Source organism: Ceratotherium simum, chromosome 8, assembly GCF_057802395.1.
Source record: "Ceratotherium simum simum isolate JZ-2026a chromosome 8, ASM5780239v1, whole genome shotgun sequence".
NCBI lineage: Eukaryota > Metazoa > Chordata > Mammalia > Perissodactyla > Rhinocerotidae > Ceratotherium > Ceratotherium simum.
In genome coordinates, this window is record NC_141907.1 from 62,006,945 (window position 1) to 62,032,464 (window position 25,520).

Genomic DNA, 25,520 nt, shown 5'->3' on the forward strand with positions numbered 1-25,520 from the left:
TCCTAGTATCCACATTGGACTTCACTGATAGGACTCTTATTTTTTAGCAGAATTTAAACTGAAGTAACATACCTGTAAGACTGTTTAACTCATTCCTACTGGTTTTCACCTCATTTAATAACTGATCTCTCTCTTGTTTGATGTCCTTTACTGCACGGAGCCGCTCAGAGCCTGCATTCACCAGCTTCACCTTTTCCAGCTCCAGGTCACTCACTCTGGCCTCGAGCTCTCGTATCTTTGCATCTTTTTTATCTTTTAAAATCTAAATATAGGGATAAATACAAAGGATAGAGTAAGAAACAAAAAATATGTACATATACAGTTATATTAGGTATCATATGAGTATCCTATCTATATTTAATATCTTTTCACTATTTCCCAGGATATTAAATTTGTATTTTATTAGAAAGCATCAATACTAAGTGGGAAAACAAAAGGAATATTTGACCTTTCTTTTAACCTTAGATGTCAATTTCCAGTATCACTTGCCACAATCCTTCATTATTCCTATTCCATACATTCATTCATTCAAAAAAAGGTGTATTGAGCATTTCCTTTGTGCCAGGCACTATTTTACACATTGGGGATGGCATAGCAGGGCAGGTACAAGGGTGAGCAGATGCGGCCCTAGGTGAGCGCCTCCTTAGTAGGAGTTTCCCGCCCTAGGCCTCACTCGCCTTACCCTGTCCTGGCCACACAGAGCAGTAAACAAAACAACGTCCTTGTCCTCACGGGGCTTACATTCTAGTGAGAGGAGACAAACAACAACAAATATTTAATAGTGAGGTAATGATAAGTGACAAAAAAAGAATAAAAGAAGGTGAGGGGTAGAGAAGGAATGCATGGGAAAGGCTGCTACTTGAGATAAGCTGGTACAGTTGTCTCCCAGTATTGTGGGGGATTGGTAAGCACAGGACAAAATCCACGGTTGGTTGAATCCGCGGATGTGGAACCTGCAGATTTGGAGGGCAACTGTATGGAGAAGAGAGCCTGACTGCCTTCCTTATTAAAGCCTGCTAACCAGGTTGGCCCTTGGCTGGTGTCTGGGAACTTGGATTCTGGGAGGATTCCCACCACTCTAACTGATAAGAGTGGCTCACTATGCCTAAACTGTTTCTGCAAACAAAATGATTTATGCTGAACACCTGCTTTCCTTCTGGAAGACTGTATTCATCCGCCAGGCTACGAGGGCCTATGTGACCAGCCCCCAATACAAAAACCCTGGGCACTGAGTCTCTAATGAACTTCCCTGGTTGGCAACACTTGACATGTGTTGTCATAACTCGCTGCTGGGGGAATTCAGCCCATCCTGTGGGACTGTAGGAGATGACTTCCAGAAGCCTGGGCCTGGTTTCCTCCATGCACCTCTTCCCTTTGCTGATTTGTTTTATATCCTTTCTTGTAATAAAGTGTGTCCAGGAGCATGACTATATGCTGAGTCCTGTGAGTCCTCCTAGCGAATGACTGAACCTGGGGTGGTCCTGGGGTCCCTGACACAGTTGGTCAGGAAAGGTCTTGGATCAGCAGAAACCTCAAAAAGGTGAAGGAGCAAGCCATGTGACAGGCTGAGGGACAGCTCTAGGCATAGGTAACCTGTTGTAGGAATAGCAAGGCCATCAGAATGCTGGTGGAGGAAACCAGAATATGCCACCCTCAAATATGCCTCTTTGGTATAAGGATTATTTTGAGAAAAAGCACACACAGGAGAAGCTCTGAAAAGAGACTAGAAGTTACCCTTTGAGGGAAATTTACATTTATAAAAGAAATCTCCATTTGTAAGGGTGTCTCCCTCTCTGAACCAGGAAGAGAAGGATGACTAAATCACAAGAAAATCTTATCAATGGAGAAGGCACTGACTTAAATCTGCATAACGGATCTCATCCTTGTTAACCACAGTTTTCCTGGTCAACTTCCCATGACTTGCCTCCCCCATACTCTTCTTTGTATTAGCTAAAGATGGTACTTAAGCCTGAATTCGAAGCCACCTCTCTAAGTTATTCATTTTTCTGGGTTTCTCCCAAGTGTATATGAGACATACATGTTAATAAACTTCTGTTTGTTTTTCTCTGGTTAATGTGTCTTGTTTACGGAGCCCCAACTGAGAATTTAGAAAGATAGAGGGAAAAGGATTTCTCCTCCTCTACACTGGGGTGGAGTGAGTCTTGGGGGAAGTAGTGGGAAACGAAGTCAGACTGGGATCCATGGGCAAGACTGGCCTTAGAGGCAACGTCTTAAGGATGTGAGAGTTCCTTCTGAGTGAGATAAGAAGCCACTGAACAGTTTTGAGCATGGGAGTGATGTAATGTTTTAAAACTACAACTCTGGCTCCTGTGTGAAGCATAAACAGTGGTGGGGGTGGAGGTACAAGTGGAAGCAGGGAGACCAATGAGAAGGCAACTGCGAGAGCAAGTGAGCACGGTGGTAGCTGGATCTGGTCCTTTGAATTGAGCAGGGAATATGAACATGTAAACTGATTTTGCATCTCCAACTGACTCAGAAATTCCCAGCTTGGTATGCTTCTGCAAACTCTGACCAAACCACTCCTATTCCTTCCTCACAGAGGGCTCTTCCTCTTGACTTTTTCCTAGTTCTTCTGTTACAGGTGCTACCTTATTCCAAGTCTCCAGCCACCTAAGTTTGACACTTCAAAGTCTCCTATGACTTCCTCTTCCCCCTTCCTCCTTCTTTTCAACTATTCACGAAGTCCTTCCCAACCTCCAATTTGGATTATCATTACCTCACATGTGGATTCCTACAATCACCTCTATTTGTGTTGGTAAGGCTTCCCAGGATGAACCTTTCTCTTCCCAGGACCTAGCTCTGCACTGTCTAATACAAAGCCACTAGCCACATGTGACTATTGAGCACTTGAAATGTGGCTAATCTAAGTGGAGATGTGCTGTTAAGTGTAAACCACACCAGATTTCAAAGACTTTCTATAAAAAGAATGTAAAATTCTCAATTTGTTATATTGATTGCAATATAAAAATATCACCATATTTTGGATATATCGAGTTAAATAAAATGTTATTAATTTTATGTTTCTTTTTATGTGTCTAATAGAAATTTTAAATTTACATATGTGGCTCACATTATATTTCTAGTGGACAGAGCTGGCCTAGATCCTTCCAAGCAAATACCATTTGAAAAGAAACTTACTTTTTTGGTCATCAGATTGTCCCCTGAAATTAAGGCCTGTTGGCTTTAAATATAATACTAGCTAATACAGTTTGACTATATAATGGCAGTTTAAATGTACAGGCCAATGCTATATTTAAAATGTAAACATATAACAAGCTTTCAGCTGTTTCAAACAGGATTGGTGGAGAGCTGTAGGCTTGGCTCACTGCCCACCTGTGATGGGCTTGGGCAGTAAATGTCCTAAACAAGGCTATCTGATCCCTGCTTGCCCAGCCACTCCCGGTAATTGTCACACTGGATCCAGCTGGCCTCATGAGGCAAGGCAGGGGAAGGGCTTTACCCGAGACAGCCTGAGGCATCACAACATGTACTGGGCCTGTGCTACTCTCGTCCCACCTCGTGGGACCAGCTGATGGACACTCAGTCCTTTCTTATCCTTCTAAGAAAGGATTCAGCTTTGAGGACCTGCAGTTATTGGGAGAAAGCGCTTCTCTGCTGTCAGGGTGAGCAGGGCTCAGCTTTAAGAGAGGAGAGAAACCATATCTTCTAGGGTTAGGATTCCCCTTTCTTCCTCACTGGATTGTGGAGGGAAGTGGAAGTGGCATCAAAGCTCTTATAATAATAATAATAACAATAATAATAATGAGTTTTTAACTTATATTTTTTGTGTCCCTGTGAAGCTCTTCTCATCTAGGAAATCATTCCCTGGAGCTGCTCCAGCTCCATATTTGGGAATTGAACATTAGTTTCTGCTCTCTCCAATCTATCTTTGCATTCTTTATCCAAACTCTGCCTGATTAACCTACCCTCAACATTGCCTTTTTCATGTCACCTCCTCTTCTCTACCCAAAACCTTTAACGGCTCCCACACCACCTCTATGATAAAGTATAGACTGAGCTTCTTCCCCTTGCTAGGAATGCCTTTCTTCCTTCTCTTTGCCTAGTTTTTACCCATTTCAAATTCCCACTCTTCACTGAAGTCTTCATTGGCCACTCTCATCACAGTAATCCACACTGCTCTGAGGTACTCTAATACTAGAACTTCACGTGTGCTCTCTAGACCAGCATTATATGGAAATTTGTTTAGAAACACTGAGTTTCAGGCCCCATTCTAGACCTACTGAAGTAGAAACTCTGGGGGTGGAGCCCAGCAGTCTGGTTTAACCAGCCCTCCAGGTGATTCTTGTTCTCAGTCCAGGGGATTGAAAACTTCTGGTTCTCAGGTGATCGGAGCCACTGCACTATAACATTTTCTCATATACTGCCTAGATTCAAACTCAAGGTAGCATGGTTTTAAGGCAAGTGATTTAATGTCTCCAAGTCTCAATTTCCTCATTTGTAAAATGGGATAATAATGTGCCACCTCATAAGGTTTTTATGAAGATTAAATTGATTTAATTTTTAGAGTATAAGACTCAATAGGATTTTCCCATTTGTTTGTACTCTTAACAATACTAGAAATCCATCTTTTTTCTTTAACAAGAAGGTGGACCAATCATCTTTTCTCCTCTAATATGTTCTGCAAACCTATTCTAAAGTTTTCATTGTAAGGATTGGCCATTGAGAAGCCTTTAAAAGTCTCTTTCATGGCGAGTTTGGCCATTAAAAAAAAGTTCTTAGGATATAATCAAGTAAAAAACTTAAGCACCATAAAATTCTAGTTCTTTATGCAATGAACTTGTATATCTCTATAAGATAGATGATAATCTATCGTTGGCCCTATTTTTAGAATGAGGAAACTCAGGCATCTTAAATTTATGTGAGATTTGTGGTTACCAGAGGCGTGGGATGGAGGGGGAATTGGAAGCAGGTGGTCAAAAGATAAATTTCCAGTTATAAGATAAATAAGTACTAGGGATGAAATGTACAGCAAGGTGACTAGAGTTAACACTGCTGTATGGTATATCTGAAGGCTGCTAAGAGAGTAGATCCTAAAAGTTCTCATCACAAGGAAAAAAACTTTTTTTTTTTTTTATCTATGTGAGATGATGGATGTTAACTTAATTGTGATAATCACTGCGCAATATTTGTAAGTCAAGTCACTATGTTGTATACCTTAAATGTATACAGTGCTGTGTGTCAATTACGTCTCAATAATACTGAAAGAAAGAAAACAAATTATAGGTGATTTGTCTCTTATTAGACACCAAGGCAAAGATACAGGTGACACAGAGCTTAGGAAATCAAATTTTTAAAAAACTCATTCAATCATTTTAAATTTTGATAAATATTTACTGAGCATCTGCTGGGTGCAAGGCACAAAGACGTGGGGCAGGGGGATAAAGATGAATAAGATGTGTGCCCTGCTTGAGAAGTCTGTAGTCTTACAGGGGAGAGGAGACACTGCTATATAAACACACACAGTGCAATATAGAATGTGATCCAGGTTATAACAGGTACAAATAAAGTGTGATAAGGGTCAGACAAAGAATGGAATGGGGGAAGGGAACTAATATTTTCTAAACATCTTCTACGGGCCAGGATCTAGGCTAAGCCCTTGATATATATTTTCTCATTTAAGCCTCAAGTAACCCAATAAGGTTACTGGGGAATTTTTGTTTTGTTTGTTCTTTGATTTCATTTTGTTTTACAGACATAGGAGTCAAGATTCAGCAAAACAGTCCAGTGTTTTACAGTTACTGAGTGGTGAGAGACGGGGTTCAAATTTAGGTGTGTCTGAAAAGAGAGAAAATACTTCAAACTGGCATCAAGAAAGGCTTCCCGAAGAAGCTGGGGTTTCTGACTTTTTCTCTTTCATATGGATAGTTCTGAACCATTCTGGGGCCACTCCTTTTGGAATCTAATAAAAGTACGGATCATCTCTCACAAAAATACACATATGCACAATTTCAGTGTGTCCACAGATCCTCTTTAGAGAACCCCTTTTCAGTAAATTAGGTCATACTTACTTATGGGGAAAAAGATATTTCAAAAGTTAAACCACCAAAAAACTCTACAGACCTTAAATTCCTGTAGTTCCAGTCTCCTATCATTAATCTCTTTCTCGAGCTGAGCTTTTTCTACTTGCATCGCACCAGCCGTCCGTCCATGCTGGCCTACCAACTGTGTCATGTTTTCAATCTGTTGTCGCAAAATCTCGATCACCTTGTCCTTTTCTGCCATCTGTAGCTTGAGGGCCTCACATTCCGTCTGCACGTTTCTGAGGTGATCCCCTTCATTTTTCAAGTGCTGCAGCTCCTGCAACTTCAAGTCCACCCGGGCGCGGAGCTTTGTGATCTCTGCATTGGTAGCCTCGATGGCTCTCTCTTTTTCCTGGAGGGAAGCTGTCAGGTCCGATACAGTCCTCTCTGAGCTCTCCAGGGTCATTTTCTTGGCTGTCAACTCTTCTACTACTTTGCGGAGCATCTCTTTGGTGGATTCAAGCTGAGCAGTCAGGGAGGACACTTTTTCTAGACTTTCATTCTTTCCCTGAATTGCTGCCATCTGATTGTTAAAGAAGACAGAATTTTGTGGATTTGGGCAGACAGGTAGAGGTAACCTCAAGAGATATAACAAGTTAGCTCAAAAATATGAAATCATGACTCAGATAATATCTATTTAAACTAACTCAAATCAGTTTGCTGACAAAACTCCATAAAGACGATAGACCAACGTGTTAATTAGACCAAGGTGGAGATACCTTAAATAATAATGCTCCTCCAGAATGGTTTTCTAGGGTGGGGGGCTTGGGAAGCTTCCTCTGAGGATGTTTTCTGTACCAATTTAAATTAGGACAACACTAGCTATAGGGCAAAGTGTGGAAGGACTGAAGGTAACTGTCTTCTATTTCCTTCCAACCTGCCCCTTAATTCTACCTCTGAGGGAAAAGTGAATAATGGTTTTTATCCAACATACATTTACATTCTCTGGTCCTTGTTTGGAAAAGAGTAAGATCCTAACTTCTAGTCACTCCTTTCATCTTTCTTCCTGCCCATGTTGGGCCAGAGAATAAGAAATTGGCTTTGCCTGGGTCTAAGCCAAGACTGATCCCTCCGGTTTGCTTTCACATTTCGGGAAGCTTACTCTTTTGTGGGATGCTTTTTATGTCTCTGTGGCAATAACTGGCATTGGAGCCACGTCCTTCCAGTATGAAGGTACACTGCTGTTAATAAAGCATTCCACACTTGACTACTGGTGCACTGAACTGGAGTGCCCCCATCCTGTGTATATATGAGTCTCCATCAGTTTGGGGGAAAAGGAGGGGACAGTCTCTTTTGGGGGAGAAACAAAACACAATATGTTAGAAACCTTCCACCCTGCTGTTCCTCAGATTTCCTTATGGTTTGATGCTCTTCTGAAATAATTATTATGTTACCAATTTCTAGGTGAAAATGAAAAGGCAATTGGATGGGAGTTTCACTACTCAACAGTGTACAAAAATGAGACAAAGCTTAACATCTTTAATAAGTGGTCAAAAATATGAAATAAATAACAGGTTTTTATAACTTGTTCATAGAATCCATGGCACTATTTTAGAGCTATTTTAGGCCCACATATGTTTAAAAAGAAAAAATAGCTCTACCAATAAGACATAAAATGCATTGCCCCCGCAGAAGAGACCACTTGGAGAAGCCGGGCCGCGTCCTGCCTGACCTGCCGTTCCATCTGGCCCTGACACTCGCTCTTCATGGCCTTGAGGAGGGCCTCCAGGCGCTGCACCTCCATGTTCCTGTCATCGAGCTCCCGCCGCAAGTGGTCAATGGTGATGCTGTTGCCGGTGTCCCGGTCCCACAGACGCTTATTCTGCTCCTTCTCCAGACTCAGCTCCTTCTCTCTTTTATGAAGATCAGCCTACAAGAAGTGAGGTATGCTTTCCCCCCTAGTATTAAATAATTAAAATAAAATTCTTATTTTCTTTATATCATCTTTGGAGTTTTTATGTGATTTGAGAAGCCTTTGATTTTGGATCTCATTCCTTTTTAATGGCTCGATTAAGAACAATTATTTCCTAGAAAAATAAGTTAATATTTTTCTTACTTATAATTTCTAGCATTATAAGTAAATCTCAATGGATTAGACTCCAAATAACATATAATGAAAAGGAAAATACAGTAGATTTTAAAGGTCATCCTGTTTTTGAGTTTTGAATTTTCTAACAAAGGCATTATGCTTATATCAAGTGTACTCCTGTAATAAAGAAACGCTCAAAAGCTTGAAGGAATAGCAACAGCGATTTGGTTTACTGCTTCAGAAATGGCAGACTAGGGCCGGCCCTGTGGCTTGGTGGTTAAGTGCGCGCGCTGCGATGCTGGTGGCCCGGGTTCGGATCCCGGGTGCGCATCGAGGCACCACTTCTCCGTTCATCCTGAGGCCGAGTCCCACATACAGCAACTAGAAGGATGTGCAGCTACGACACACAACTATCCACTGGGGCTTTGGGGGGAAAAATAAAATAAAATCTTTAAAAAAAAAAAAAAAAAAAAAAAAAGAAATGGCAGACTAGTGTCTGGTTCTGGGATTGGAGTAGTAGTTGGGCTGTGAATAGAATTACCTGCCTCTTCAGTCACTAAAAAAATACACAGTGAGTGTTTACTGTTAGTAAAAACTCAACAGAGTTGAGAAACAAAGACACACAGATCTTCAAATGACTTATCACCCAAAGAGAAAGATAAGACAGATACAAATAACTGGAAGTGGATTTTCAGTAAAGAGACAGAGATAAGGAACAGCAGAGAGAAATCACTAATGAGATCAAAATGCTTCAAGAAGGCATCTGAGCTGGACCTTGAGAACAGCTTGGAGACATAGAGATTAGGAAGAAAGGACTAGAAAGGGGCACGTGTGGCTTGCTTGGAGCACTGGGTATATGCAGAGAAAAAGAACTGGAAAGGCAGGCTGAGGCCAGATCATGAACAGTCTTGAAAGGCAGGGTGTTAGACTTTAGGGGAAAGTAATGTTTGAGTCGAAGAGTGACACCATCAGAGTTATATTTTAGAAAGATGAATATGGCAGCACTTTACAGTGAATTGAAGAGGGGAGAAACCGGAATTAGGAACCCTAGTAAGGAGACACTGTCATGTTTCAGGTGTAATGAGGGCCTTGGACGAAAGGTGGTGGTAAGAATGAAAAGGAGGGGACAGGTTTGAGGACCTTTGAGACATTTAATCTCTAAGATTTTCAAATCAGATATGAGGACATCGGGAAACACACAATAGGAGGGAAAGAAGTGAAGGATTATCCCAAGGTTTAGAGCTTCTCACACACTGCTGCCAGGTCTACCTTTAGCGCATGCTCATCAAGCCCCTTATGAGACTATGAAGGATGGCTCTACCAGCACAGAGCACTATACCCTAGAATGGGGTTTGGTAGTAAGAGAGAAATTTATTCTCCTGTACCACTGATATCACACAAAACAGTACCAAGCATGTCCTTTCCTAAATTTCTCAGCCTGTAGTACCTCTAACGGAGGGCGGAGGCTGGTTCACTATTATCAGAATCCTATTTTCTTTCTTTCTTTTTAAAAAATTTTTTACCTAAACTTACATTCAAATTTTCTAGATACAGTCATATGTTGCTTAACAACGGGGATACATTCTGAGAAATGCGTCATTAGGCAATTTCCTCACTGTGCAAGCATCCTAGAGTGCACTTACACAAACCTAGACGGTACAGCCTACTACACACCTAGGCTATATGGTACTAATCTTATGGGACCACTGATGTATATGTGGTTCATTGTTGACCAAAATGTCGTTATGTGGCACATGACTGTACATAATTTGTATATGTTTTGAATGTTATTTGGCTTTGAAATGAATACTCAATCCTACTTCGATTTAGCAGAATACAGTATCTAATTGAAAGACTATGCCTATCTAAAGATCAACCTCACCTAACTTTTAAGCCATAACAGTTCTGCTTAAGAAAAAAATGGGTATAGAATATTGTATTTTATATGCAAAACTTGAATAGTGTCTAGGATATTCTACTGTGTACGTATGAACAAATATTTTGTAAAATTTTTAATTTTATAAATGAAACAAGTTTTGTGAAATATTTTGGTTAAAAACTTCCCCAAATTAATCTCATGCATTATTTAGAGCATAATCTTACCACCAGCTTTTGAAGTTGATCATCCAGATTTCCAGACTCCTGACTGAACTGATCACGTTCCGTCCGTGCTTCAGTTAGCTCCGAGTTGGCAAGGACTAACTGCTTCTCCAGCTCTTCTATCTAAAAGGAAAGCACAAATCCAACGGTCCGACCATGTCAGTGGGTAATATAAAATAAATACAGTCTTTGGAAAACAAATGGTATTATTTTGGGGTCAAAAATAAAAGTTTATTGTGATGGGTTTTGCAAAGTTTTCTAAACTTAAGATCTATGTAGAATTTAGCCAGGGAAATTAGCCAAAATGAAATATTTGATACTGTTAGATGTGGGCATTGTCTGTAATACATCTCTGTCATTCTCACACTATTCAAGATTTATCTTCAAAGAATGTGTTCTGTAATTTGATATTTAAGGAAGCTTGATGTGGCATAAATAACATTCTGTAGAGCCCACACAAATGAACTATATTATACTTAGAAGAGCTATTTTGTTTCAGAATATCAGAGGTTCAATAATAAAAGGTATTGAATATAAAAGAATGAATGGAAATATCAAGTTTCAGTTTAGTTTTACATTATTAAATATTCACTCTATTTTGAAAGGATGAGTGAATTCATATACATGTATTAAATACATTAATATATTTATATACATATTATATATTCCAGTCTTCATTTTCTTCAACTATAAAATGGGATAAGAGTACCAATTTTATTTATTTTTTTTGCTGAGGAAAATTCGCTCTGAGTTAACATCCGCTGACAATCTTCCTCTTTTCGTATGTGCTGCCACCACAGGATGGCCACTGACAGATGAGTGGTGTAGGTCCACACCTGGGAACCGAACCTGGGCCGCTGAAGCAGAGTGTGCCCAACTTAACACTAGGCCACTGGGGCTCGCCCAAGAGTACCAATTTTCTTTTTTTTTTTTTTTTTTTTTTAGATTTTATTTATTTTATTTTTTCCCCCCAAAGCCCCAGCAGATAGTTGTATGTCATAGCTGCACATCCTTCTAGTTGCGGCATGTGGGACTCGGCCTCAGGATGGACGGAGAAGTGGTGCCTCGATGCGCACCCGGGATCCGAACCCGGGCCGCCAGCATTGCAGCGCGCGCACTTAACCACCAAGCCACAGGGCCGGCCCTTTTTAGCTCTTCTTTCTTTTTTGGTGAGGAAGATCAGCCCTGAGCTAACATCCTTTGCCAATCCTCTCCTTTTGCTGAGGAAGATTGGCCCTGAGCTAACATCTGTGCCCATCTTCCTCTATTTTGTATGTGGGTCACCACCACAGCCTGGCTTGATGAGAAGTGCATAGTTCTGCGCCGGGGATTCGAACCTGAGAACTCCGGGCCACCAAAGTGGAGTATGCGAACTTAACCACTGCACAACTGGGCCGGCCCTAGAGTACCAATTTTCAAAGACTGTTATAGGTGTATTTTCCTCTCATAGACAGGGCAGCTGTTTGATCTGTGTGACTATGCATTTCCATGACATATGCCAGAAGGCCCATCACTATTAATAGCATTCCTCAGCTCTTACTGTGTAGGTACAGTGTGGGCTAAGAGGTTAAGATCTCAGATAATGGAGACTCCTGGTTTGGATTTTGGCTGAGCTGCACAAATTCATAATTTAGACACTGAGATATTAAAATAATGAGAACATGTTGATACTTAATGTTATGAGGTAATACCTGATCTTTAATACGATACCTACAATACCATCATCATCTACTTCCAGTAATAAGAACTCTTCTGCATAAATGCTACATATTCCTTCTTACTTCTAAGGCATCTATTCAACAGGCTTCCAAATCTACGACGTCAAGAATAAAACTTATTCATAGCTGGATGATGAACTGTGATTAAACCTTCTTAGAGAACATATGAGAAAACTAGGTTTTTCTTGATGACTCTAGTTTATTTTTACCTGGACTAGGTTCACTTAAGATCTTTATTTATTAATTCAACACATACTTGTTAATCATATTATATACACACACACATATGCAACTATCTCTTTGATAAATAAGTATGAACACATAAAAGTTATATATATCTCCTTATCTACACATATATATATCACTTAAGAAAGTATTAATGTAGGACTATCAAACAGTTTCACATTTACCTACAGAGTAGTATCACAGCCTACAGGGATCAGAATATAAATTTTAATATTTATACTGGATATATTTTATTTTATTTTATTTTTTTTTTTTTATTTATTTTTTTTTTTTAAAGATTTTATTTATTTTATTTTTTGCCCCCAAAGCCCCAGTAGATAGTTGTATGCCATAGCTGCACACCCTTCTAGTTGCTGTATGTGGGACTCGGCCTCAGGATGGACAGAGAAGTGGTGCCTCGATGCGCATCCGGGATCCGAACCCGGGCCGCCAGCATCGCAGCGTGCGCACTTAACCACCAAGCCACAGGGCCGGCCCATATACTGGATATATTTTAAAACTGACTCTGTATTTGGTTGTATGTTATATATAAAAAAATATTTCACAAGAACTAGATATACATAAAACATTAGGTTACCAATAGAAATGTGTTAATAGATTCTAGTAATCGTATAAAGAAGTACTTTCACTCTTGTGCTCTTCTGAGGGCCTATACAGAAAAAAGCCCAACAATTCAACATCTGTAGCACAAGTAGCTTCCTAAGAAAAATGACTGAATAATATCAGTTGATATAATCTCTTCAGCTCTATTATTATTGAGAAAGACTAAGTCAGCACAGACTTACCAAGGACATTAGGAATACTTAGGAAAAAAACCCCACAAACTTTTACTTTGGGTAGACAAACGTGATCAGAGAGGTAATATGATCAGGCTAAGAGTCAAACACCTTAGGTTCTGATCCAGGTTCTGTCACATAACCTCACTGAGTCTCAATTTTTTTCATCTATAATTTGAAAAGAGCATTCTGGATGATCTTTCAAATTCCTTTCAATTCTGCTTCGCATAATTTTGTATGGGAGAAGAACAGTATTAATAAAGCTGAAATTCTCTATTTTCCACCTATCTTTGGAAACAAAATATGGTCAAAGAAACCACATTTTGAGCTATAAATTTAACAAGAAAACTTCCAATTTGAAAAGTTAATCATATGACTAAAACAAACATTTTCTACTCCTGGCCTGGGCATAAAACCATTTCTATCTTTGAGCAAAGTATTTGTATATGCACTTTAAAAGCTTAAATTAAGACTTGCTATTTCATGTCTGTTTTCATTTTTTTTTTAAATTCTAGATGACCATTTGATAAACTTGATGGTAAAATCTATGAGACCAAAATTTAAGAAAGAAAAAAAAGAAAAGAAAAAGAAAAGAGCCAAGTCTTATATTTCCGTCCTAGTTCATAAAGTATCAGAAGTTCCTCCAGACCCCCACAGGCACATTGGTTTTGTAGCTGTCAGTACTGACTCAACTGCTATAGCTCTGCTTTTACCTTTCACTTTTTAGAGTAAAAATATTTATATTAATTAATGGATCAAAAAGATAGAGAGTGAAAGGGAAAACCATTGAAGTAGCAGCTGAGCTGATACAAACAGCTGTACAAAACACTATAGAGAAAAGCCTTTTAAAATGTCCAGAATAAATCCTGACATCTGAGATATATTAGGTTTTTTCTTTTTCTTTTCTTTTTAAATAGCAGCACTGGTTTTCCCTTTCACCATCTGGAAATGGATTTTTGTTTTGGATGACTGGACAAATAAGTATTGGGATCTCATTCTAATCTGACAGTGATTTTAGAGATATTACCAATCATACCAAATTGTATCTTTTGTTTTCTGTGCTCAAAAAGACACAGCTAGTGGACAGTAAGGAATGCTGCAGGTCCGCACGAGGTGCATTGGCAGAACTATGCAAAGACGTCTGCACAGAATCTTCCTGCACAGTATACAGCTCCAGCCAGTGCTACTAAATCTTTACTTTTTGAGTACGAAATTCAGCCCCAAATGCTTTCAAAGTAGGAAAAATTAACACATAAACAAGATCATGAGATATTTTTGTTGCCAAAAAGCGAAAGTTAAGAGTAAAGCCAAATCTACAGAGCCAATAGTGACAGCTTCTACTGGTCCAAATTCGTAAAGGGGAATTCTGGAGGTTCTCCTAAAATGGAAAAAGAAGAATAGAAAAAAGCATTACAGTAAAACGCTTTCGTAAGCTACAAAAGCTACGTCTAAAATTTTCCTTGAAACACAATTTCTATTTTCATCACTATGAAAATACTTTTGTTAATCTGAAGAGAAACAACGACCTCCTAAATGAGTTTTCTCTAAATTTATGCATTTCAGTTGGAAAGTTTTGTTCAGATCTGTCGTCATCAATTTTTTTAAATAATTAACTTTTTTCTGAAGGAATATGACCTCAAGAGAAAATACTGATACTGCCTCTCATAAAGCATGTTGATGTGTAATATCAATACACTCTTATAAATTTCTTTTCACACAAATCTTATTTTTAATTATAGCTTTTATGTATTATTTTCTTTGATTTTTTTTTCCTTTTTGTTATTTGGACAGTATATACTAAAATGTGCACTGAAGCAGCAGAAAATAAAATAGATTTTAAAATTTTAATAGGCTTTAGCAATGTAAAGTCAAAGTATATGAAAATGAAAGAAATTAAACGAAGAATTTGTGTTTTTTAGATTTTATATTCAACTCATTACAATAAAAACATTTTATAACAATGGAATTTTTCATGACCCAAAAACGAAATCCTTTTGTTAACTAGCTTGCTCAGGTACACCATGAATTAATGCCATTTCAGGCCACAGTATATTCAACTCTATATTACATTTGACAAGATAATCACCTTTCAGTGTTCCCTGAATAAAGGGAGTTACTATTAAGAGAACCTAGTTAACCAATAACTACGTACCAACTTGAACAGGCTGAATACGCTGTATTATAAATCTCAGTGATCTCAATTAAAATTAATTAAGCTGATACATCCTCCCTTACTTCTATTACATGTTGACTATTTAAGACTATCAAAATTTTTGGTGATCCACTATAGAGCAAAATAAGATAATGATTCTAATAGCATATATATATGTATCATTTATCTATATGACCTCAAAACATTCATATAAAAAAGTTTGCACTCATTCATCTGGCTGCTTATGCTTCTACAATGCCAAATAGATAAATATTTATAAAAATTCAATAACTATTTTTGTATTCTTCGGATGGATATTTCAGTATTTGTTAAAATTTCCTACCAAGCCTAAATTTAGAGTTGATCAGCATGATGCTATATATCAGACCATATGCAAATTAGTAAACAATGGGTGATAGCTTACGAAGGGATAATTTTTCCAAGCAACATTACAATGGAAAGCTATAGCAATTTCAAATTATGTAAGAAAACAAACGTGAGTTGAATTTTATTTAGTTATTGTATGGGACTGTAACAGAATAGTTCTCCTATTTCCTCTCTCACTGTCAGATTATCAGAGCTCGTGGCTACCAATGTGCCTACCTCCACTAGACTCGAGCCTCCTTCCACCCTATGCTGCACTGAAATCATGACCATCCTGCAGGGTGAGATTAAGCCCTTTTGTGTAGGCTTGGTCTGCCCAGAATAGGGTGGACATTCTTGCTATCAATCTTCAGAGGAAAAGTTTGTCCTGAGTTAAAAAACACTAGAACACAAACAGCAAGCCTCAGAGAAGCAGAAAAGGACAACTGTTTCTCTCTGGGCTTTTGTTGCTTGGGTTTAGCCTTTAAGCATTGAAAGGTTCCTTAAGGCTGTTCATAGGTGGCAGTGGTTGAAATGACCCTGACACAAGGATTTAGGCTAAGAGCTAAGAAAGGAGGTTTAGTAAGGCAGTGTTATTCAAACTGCAACCCACCAGTGAATCATGAATCAGTTTAGTGAGCATCAAATCAGCATCTGAAGAGAACAGAGAATAGCCAGCGTCATATGTAACGGAGGTAAATAGTGTTTTGTGAAACTTGCTTCAACTGGATTTGTGTACGAGACCATAAGATAAACTATTTCTTAGTGAGGGTAGTGATCGAAAATGTTTGAAAGCCACTGCTGTAGAGGATCTAAATCTCACAACTGAGATTATAGAGTTTCATGTTACTCTATTGTTTAGACTTTAGTAAAGCCATGTCTAAATTTTCCATTCTTATTTTAGCTGTACCACAGGGAATTAAGGTTGAGGTCTTAGATTCTGTGCTTGAACTAGAAAACCAAGGAGGAACTGCCCCCTCCTGTGGCCAGCACAGGAGTGACAGTGGTAATTAAATGAGGGGTGGCCCAAAGGAGGGCAAATGTCTGGAAGAATGAGAGCTGCAATATTCAACTGCTTCTCCCCATGTGAAGCTTTTTTCTTGTACTGTTATCCTGCAGAACTGGGTTACTTTATAAAGAAAATCTGGCAGCTTCCTTATACTCTATTTCTTCCCAATCAGCTAAGGTGTGAGAAATCGGCTAAAAGCGATGGTTAGAACTGTAAGTTCTCTTATAGGTAGGATGACTATATATAGAATTTATCTTCCAAACTGGGACACTTTGGAGATGAAAAGTGGTTTCACAAAACAGGACACTGGGATAGCAGGTGTATACTGGGACCGTCCCAGCAAATGGGCCTGTACGATCACTCTTCTCACAGGAACAAAGAACACAAGCTCCTCTGAATGGTAGCTCTTCACTTGTTTTTTAGGGTCTCTACTGTTTTATAAATGGTTGAAATTAACAAAAGCATAAGTTCTCGATAAACGGTTGATAATGATAGTGAACAGCTCCTCTTTAGCTATGGAAAGTGAGAGAACAAAAACAACAGAATCAAATATTCATTAATATCCAGTTTTAAGAGGAATTATGTGATGAGAGATGAAGATTTATCTTCCTAATTATTTTTTATTTAGACTAATCTTGAAGTTAATTCAGTTTTCTAGCTGCACAATGATTAATAATTAGGAGTTGAAGTAAGAGCTAGGAGGAAGGCCCCTCAAGTACTGAGTGGTAGGGAGAGACCAACCGGTACCAAAGTATTTCCTAAAGCTAAGCCTTGTAAAAATAATTTAAATGGTCTTATTTTTAAATTTATTTTGAGAAACTTACTTGAAGTATGCAAAATTTTTTTTCTAAGAATGAATGAATTTGAGCAAACAATTTAAATTAAAATTATTTATAATTTAACATACAGATATTTGGGATCTTCCTACTTCATCTTACTGACTGCTTTTAGTTTGAAATTATTACTTTGATTCTTCATCTTCAAATAAACTATTAAAAAGTATATAATTGGTTCTGTGTATAACAGTCTCTGGAAGCAGAACAGCAAAATTGAAGCTCACCTTGTCTTCATACATCCTTTTGGCTTCCCTTAATTCAGAACGTAGCTGAGAAACAGTAGATTCCAGATCACTGAGTTGACGCATATACATTGAATTTTGGTTTCTTGCTTGTTCTCTAAGAAGGGTTTAAAGGGAGAATAAAAGCAAGTAGAAACTAAAAATAAGTGTGATACCTAAGTGTACTCTAGCTTTTAGATACTTCCACTAGCTATTTTGTATGGCATTACTAGGCCAAAAGTCTTTTTTTTTTTTTGCTGTGGAAGATTCACCCTGAGCTAACATCTGTTGCAATCTTCCTCTATTTTGTATGTGAGCCACTGACAGACGAGTGGTGTAGGTCTGCATCTGGGAACCAAACCCAGGCTGCCGAAGTGGAGCACACGGAACTTAACCACTAGGCCACCAGGGCTGGCCCAGCCAAAAGTTTTTTATTTTCCAAAATTGCTTCCTAAAAGCTTCACCTCAAAAATGTCGTCAACTGTTGAAGCTGGGTGATGTGTATATAGGAGTCCATTTGTACTATTTTCTCTCTACGTTTGTGTATGATTGAAAACGTCCATATAAAAAGTTTCAACACAAAAGCTCAAATTATAAAATTATTTATATGCATATATATACATTTTATTTATATATATTCACACACACATATATAGTGTGTGTGTCTTTGATTTATCCTATCAGTTGAAATATGAACAATATTTAAAACATCCAATTCCAACAGGTCCAAATATTTGCAATAAAACTTCTGATATGGTCATATATTATCATTTAAATAATCTTTTCTGTTCATTTGAATGTTAGAAAAGTTTTACTTTCTTGTGGAATTATTAAGCAATTTTTAAAAGATCTTAGAACGGAAAAATTAATTAAAATAATATATCTAACATGAAGATAAATGACTATTAATTTCAAACCACCGGGACACACATACTGAATGATTTCCAGTTGACTCTGGATACTGTTGGCTTGGCTTCGAGCACTGCTAGCTTTCTCGGTAAGTCCTGTTACTTCAATTTCATGTTCACTTATTAACTGCTCAATCCTGTAAAAAGAATGTGATGATTGTTATCTGACACACAAGATTTTGCCTGAGTATGAATTATTTCAAAAATTAATAATTTTCAACACTCTCAAATTCAGTATTTTGTTTTGGCTTTGAATATGCTATTCTTTTTATGAGAAGTTTCTAAGATAGGTCCAGAATCCTTTATTTAAATCCTTTGGAGGCCAGCTAGGTTTTGGAATTTAGACTTTTTTTTATTTTACAATGATAATAAATTACAAGTACTATGTATTATATGACACCCCCAGGGAAGTGCCCTATAAGCCAAACATATTACTAATGCAACAACAGGTTTTTAAATATTCACACTAAATCATAAAGACTACAAATAGCTTTATATTAGCTCAGATCAGGTTTTGCAAACAAAGGAGTGACTGAGACTCTCTCCTTGACCAAGCTTCAGTCAGGCTCCTCTGAGCCCTCTTCTAGGCCTTGACCTTGGCACCCTTCCTCCTGCACCTCCCCAACTTTGGCCTGCCTAGCCCAGGCTTAGTAAGAATCCTGTTAAGTCAGTTTAGTGAGAATTTCTCCACCCTAAGAGGATGTCTCCTCTTGGTGATTTTCCATCCACTGACCCCCTCACCCTCCTCCTTGGCTATAAATCCCCACTTTCCTGGTTGTATTGGGAAGTGAGCCTGATCTCTCTTCCCTAATGCAAATTCCTATTACAATAGTCTTGAATAAAATCTTCCTTACCATTTTAACAAGTGCCAGAATAATTTTTTCTTTAACATGAATTTGCCACAAACCTATGAAAAAAAATTCTGTGTTTCAGAGCTTTTTAGATTTTGGAATTGCTGATAAGGGACTGTAGATATGATGTTTAGTTTCACTATGATTTTCTATACAGTCACGCATTGCTTAACGAGGATATGTTCTGAGAAATGCGTCATTAGGCATTTCATTGTGTGAACATTATAGAGTATACTTATACGAACCTAGATGGTATAGCCTACTACACACTAGGCTATGTGGTACTAATCTTATGGGACCACCATCGTATATGTGGTTCATTGTTGACTGAAATATCATTATGTGGCACATAACTGTACTTCAGTCAGAAACCTACCTATCTTGATGTTGTTGAAGAAGTAGTTCTATTTTGTTCTGTGATTCAGATTTCAGTGCTTCAAGCTGATCCTCTACCTGGTTATAAAAAAGAAATGTTGATTTAGGGACTGGTAAATCTAAAGCTTGGAAAATTTAGAGATTTTACAACTAAAGGAATGCTTTAGAAAGATGCAAATAGAATATTAAAATAAGATACATTCTATCACTACATTTTATGAAATTTTTTACTTTGGTTATACTCTCATGAAGCTATATAGGTAAACCAAGCTAGTTCCCTTTATTTATTGAGAGACCACTGTGGAAGTAAATTGTTATTTTAGAGAACAAAAATGAGAACTTGGCTTACTTTCAAGAATTTAAAAATTTATACACCTAATACTATTCTCTTAATGAATTTTAATATGAAATTGAAGTAGTGTTCTCACCACTTACTGGAAATATCCTCCCTTTAAGATAAGAAATCTCTGTGTCTAATTCTCTTAGGATTTTACTAATGGCTGAGCCCATGTTGCGGAAGTGGAGAGTAGACATGGTGTCGTGTTCGTAGACTTTCTTGCCTGAGGCTTCTTCAAAGTCAACTAGGATTGATCGGATTTCTTGAAGCACTCCCTCATGACTAAGCATCATCTTTCTTAGCTGCTCTATCTGTGTGTTGCTATCTTTCAGCATGTCCTCCTTAAGGCATTTGGCAGCTTCAAGTTCATGAATTGTATTTTGAAGCTGATTTCTTAAATCCTCCTGGGACTGACTCTCCCTTCGTCTATGAAATAAATGAAAAAGAAGAAATAATATTGATAAAATTCATATTCACACAAGTAGTTTTATACTACAAAGAGTCAAACTTTAAAATAATTTCAGGTAACAAATCCCAACCTGATGTCAGCCATGGCATCTCTCTCCATTTGCATCTCTTGAAGTTTGGTTTGCAAATCAATGACTGACTGTCGTAAGTAAAACTTTTGTTTCTCATGCAATTCATTGCTCTGAAAATAATACCATGCAAATTAGTCTTCACTAGAGGAACATATTTCCTTATAGCTAATAATTTCCAAAAAACTATATATTAATTTACTTTTATGTGTACTTCCTTCCCCCTTCACCATAGTTCAGGGCCTAATTAATCATTTCACACCTAGATAACTGGAATAATTTAACTAGTCCCATTCTCTCAAGCTTCCCTTCTTTTGATCCATTCTCTACTTTATAAACAAAACACTGTTTCTAAAACAAATCTGACTTCTGGCTCAAGATAGAGACAGGAATAAGATTTGTTCATGAAAACAGGAGAATTGATTGAAATTCTCTCCAGAAAAGTCAACTCCCACTTCCAACCCACTTAAAATACTTGACAGCAGACTACCATCACCCAAAAATCAAGGTGTTCTACTACAAAGAAATTCACTAATATCTCTTAAATCAGGCACTGAGACATCTTCCAGCATAACAACTGATGCCCATCTAACCATCCCAAAGCAAAGCCATCTAGTTCTGCTCATGAATAGAGAGCTTGCCATCAGCTTTCTCATTGTTCATCCTTGAGTTATGAACAAAAAAACCAAAAGCCACTGAAGGAAGATTATTAAAAAAACCCAGAGACCAAGATTAAACAAACAAGCAAACCCTCAGAAAAAAAGATCCAAAAAACAAAATTAATGCAACAATGGAAGAACACTTCCTAAAACTTGTATTTGCAGAGAAATCTGAAAGACATTACAGCCATAAAGTAAGAACAGGATACTATGCCAAAGAAGTGATCAGGGGAGAAGAAAGAATTCGTGGAAATTAAAAATATGTTTGCAAACCAACAAGTCGCAATAGAAATGTTGGAAGTCAAGAAAAGCTCCCCAAAAGTAGAAAAAGTAGACAAAAAATTTGAAAGAAAAGCTAAGAGATTTAGAGGTTCAACCTAGGAGATAATATGTGACTAACAGGAGCTTCAGAAAGAGAGAACTGAGAAAACAGAGGGAAAGAAATTATCAAAGAAAAAACACAACTGAATTCCTCAAAGCTGAAGGGCATGAATCTGCAGACCAAAATGAGCCACTGACTCCCCAGCACAGTGAATGAAAAAACTAAAATCCACACCTAAGCACATTATGGTGAAATTTCAGAGATAAAGAGAAAACTCTAAAGCTTCCAAAGATGAACCTTAATTAAGTAAAAACATATCATCTATAAAGGAACAAGAATCAGACAGACATCTACTTCTCAGTAGCATTACTGAATGCAAGAGCATAGTATTTTCAAAGGATTGAGAAAATATGATTTTTTTATCCAGCTAAAGTCATTCTAAGAATGCCAAGATTCATAAAATGTATGTCCTATACACTCTTTCTTAAGTCTCTAATGATGTGCTTTGACTCTATGAAGAAGCAGATCAAGAAAGAGGAAGACAGGAAACAGTGAATCCTGGAAATCATGGATCCAACCAGGAAAGCAATGATAGGAGTCTCAGGAAAATAGTTATACAACAGAACTAAGGAGAAACTCATCTAGACTGGAAAAAAAGACAGAAGACTCCTGAAGAGTCGTGGGTCAAAGGAGAATTTGAGATAGAACCTATATGACAGTTTTTTTTTTTCAATGAGGATATGATAAAGGCAAATAATATAAGGAAAAAGAAAGGCAATTAGGAACCACCAGAAAAACAAAACACTACACAGGAAAGAAAATGTAATAGGATACTACCTGATTCTGCAGTTGACAACGTTTATATAGTCAATATAAGGTAAGTCCCTTTTCCTTCACCTCTTATAGTCCAGATGAATGATTACAGTAGTCTGAACTTCAGATGGTAACAGTGGAAATGGAAACAGATTTGAGAAATATATACGAGGTATATTGGACGGACCTGGTGATAAAGTGGATGTCAGGGAAGAGGAAGAGGTATCAAGAATGAATCAGGTTTTTGCCTTGCACAACTACATAAAGGTGGCACCATATATAGTTAGAAGGAATACTGGAGGAAGAGTAGTTTTGGGGGAAAGATCATGCATGCAGTTGGAAATGTTGAGTTTATAGAGCCTGAAAAACATTTTAAGTAGAAATATCAAGTCGGTATGTGGGTATACTAACTGGTGTGAAGCTAAGATAAGAGGTCTGCACTAGAAATATAAGTTGAGCATTCACTGGTGTATAAATGGCAACAGAAGTCATGGGAATCACTATGACTATCTATGGAGGGTTTTGCTGGAACAAGAAACTGAAAAAGAATGAGCTTGAGGAAAATCAGGAGAGTATGTTTCCATAAGAACTAGGAAAAAAGAGTGCTTCAAGAGGAAAAGGATAGTCACCTGTGTCAAATGATGTTGAAAAGTCAACTAAGATAAGGAACATAAAGCATCGATTGGATTTAGCATCATTGCTTACCTCTACTGTAGCACAGATCTCACTGTTACTATCATTTTCTATTTTAAATATCTCAGCCACAAGACTGTAAATGTGTACATGGAAAGGACCACATCTTTTCCATCTTTATATATCCAGTACCTAGTACAATATCTGTTATATAGGAGGTTCATGCTAAATATTACAAGTACCCAAATAGCCCTGTTATTTATTTACTGACTTACATATTCATTGGGAGCCAATCAACTGTCAGATACTCTGCCAGAGGATGGACATAGAAAATGAATTAAGACACTGTTTCTTTCCCTCATTGGTACCTCTGTGCTTCATCCATCTATCTATCCATCCATCCGTCCGTCTGTCCATCCATCCATCTTTATTAGTGTACTTATCATAAGGTATTGTCACTATTTGTTTGTATACCAGCTCCCCTTCAAGTCTATGGACTCTTTATGAGTCCTATCTTATTCATCTTTGTATCCCCTGTATATAATCCAATAGTATATAATTTTCAGCACTTAATAAAGTTGTAGTTTTTTCCTCAAAGTGTTCACACATCTGATAAGGTAGAACAATGTGTTAATGAATACAATAAAATGCACTAAATACTACAAGAAACAAGTGCACATAGGCTGTATGGAGAAGAACACACCTAATGCTCTCTAGAGGAAAGGCTTCGGAGAAGGAAATGCTTGAGCCAAGTCTTGATGGATAATGAGAATTTGCCAGGCAGACAAGGTAAAGAAGAGGAAATGGCCCGGGCAAAGGCATGAAGGTCTAGAATAGCATGGTACATCAAGGGAAGAGCAAGTAGCTTGATACTGCTGGAATGGAGGGTACATATGGGGAACAGGTAGCAGACGAGGCTAAAATGTACAAGGAGAGGTTATATCATGAAGGGCCTTGTATCCGATGATAAGTTTGACTTTTATGCTGTAGACAAACAGGACACATGCAATCGTAAAGCTGGCCAAAGCCAGCTTGATTCTACATAAGGTCTACTTAAAATTTTTAGCAAATAACTTCCATATACTATGTGGCTATCATGTATACACATACATCTAAAAATCTATTCCTACCACTGCTTTGTACAGAAAAACCAGGTATTATGACAGCAGGAGAGCAGGCCTGAACCAACTATTAATTATAATTACAGACAAGTGTCATTAATTATAACATTTTGAACTATTCAAGTTTCATTAAAATTTACCATGAAACCAAGGCATTATGACTAATTATTAACAAAAGAAAGATAGGTATATAGACTTTTCATCACCCCAATTTTTAATACTAAAATAGAAGGCATAGACCAAATTAACAAGTTTAACCAATAAATCCATTGTTAAGTTTTTCTTCCAGGAAGTTTAGGTTCTATTCTAAGGCAATGTGCTCCACTGTCATCCCAAAATGGCATAAAGTACTAGAAGAAGGAATGCAACTCACTTCATTTAGTCTTCTCTGCAAATCTTTGACTTGATGTGAATATTCTTCCAAAACACGTTCAATGTGTTCTTTTCCAGGGTAAGGGATGACTTTTCTATGAGAATCAAGTTCCACTTCATATTTAGGGAAAAAAGGAATTTGTGTCAATGTCCCAACTGAAGATGTGTTTTCAATTATTGTACCACGAATAGACGACATAAAAAACGGACTTGAAGAACCTAAATATTAAGGAATTGATCAATTAATTAACTTATTAAATAATTTTGTGGCAAACATTATTCTAGGTGATTCCTTATTGAACTCCGAGGAGCCCAAGGTCTCATGGGGAAAACAAACAAGAGAAAGATTGGTAAGAGCTCTGAGAGAGGTGAGCACAAGGTAAAAAGGTGGCTTAGGGATGAGGAGGGAGTTTTATTTGATAATGTTCAAGTGACACTTGAGCTGAATGAACCCTGAAGTATCGATGAGCAAGAATTAACTAGTATGGAGGACAGAAGAGGAAAGGCATTCCAGGCAGTGGGAGCACCATAATTATTGGTGAAGAGGCTTGAGAAAGCATGGCATATTCCAGCTGAAAAGAAAGTAATCACCAGATACGAGAATGAAAATATACGTCAGATCATGAAGGGTCTTGTGGTCATGCCAAGGAGTTTAGATTTCATCTTGAAAGCTCTGGGGAATCATTAATGGAGTGGAAAGTAGGGGGTAATATAACTAGGTCTGTGGTTTGAAGAGGCTCTCCGGCATCAGTGTGGAGAATGCATTGGATGGAGGAAAAAACTGAAGGCAGAGAATCCAAATAGGAGAAAGCTTTCAATAATGCAGGCAAGAAGTGGCAAGGGTCTGCTCTAGAACAGAGGCAATGGGCCGGCCCTGTGGCTTGGTGGTTAAGTGCGCGCGCTGCGATGCTGGTGGCCCGGGTTCGGATCCCGGGTGCGCATCGAGGCACCACTTCTCCGTTCATCCTGAGGCCGAGTCCCGCATACAGCAACTAGAAGGATGTGCAGCTACGACATACAACTATCCACTGGGGCTTTGGGGGGAAAAAATAAAATAAATAAAATCTTTAAAAAAATAAAA

The 25,520-nt window shown here is 37.9% G+C and overlaps 1 protein-coding gene across 8 annotated transcripts in view; it reads right to left on the minus strand.

The window, feature by feature from the left end:
* Positions 1-25,520, minus strand: part of CCDC158 (coiled-coil domain containing 158) — a 107,445-nt gene that overhangs the window by 60,534 nt on the left and 21,391 nt on the right. For 6 of the 8 annotated variants that reach the window (XM_087434447.1, XM_087434448.1, XM_087434449.1 and 3 more), the window contains 10 exons: positions 24,441-24,658; positions 20,523-20,632; positions 20,082-20,409; positions 19,648-19,724; positions 18,447-18,557; positions 17,516-17,630; positions 10,195-10,314; positions 7,735-7,932; positions 6,103-6,585; positions 73-262 (listed from right to left, as the gene is read on the minus strand). In XM_087434447.1, coding sequence (XP_087290573.1) covers positions 73-262; positions 6,103-6,585; positions 7,735-7,932; positions 10,195-10,314; positions 17,516-17,630; positions 18,447-18,557; positions 19,648-19,724; positions 20,082-20,409; positions 20,523-20,632; positions 24,441-24,658 — 1,950 coding nt within the window. The remainder of the gene's footprint in view (positions 1-72; positions 263-6,102; positions 6,586-7,734; positions 7,933-10,194; positions 10,315-17,515; positions 17,631-18,446; positions 18,558-19,647; positions 19,725-20,081; positions 20,410-20,522; positions 20,633-24,440; positions 24,659-25,520) is intronic. The other 2 variants (XM_087434451.1, XM_087434453.1) reach the window with 2 other exon arrangements.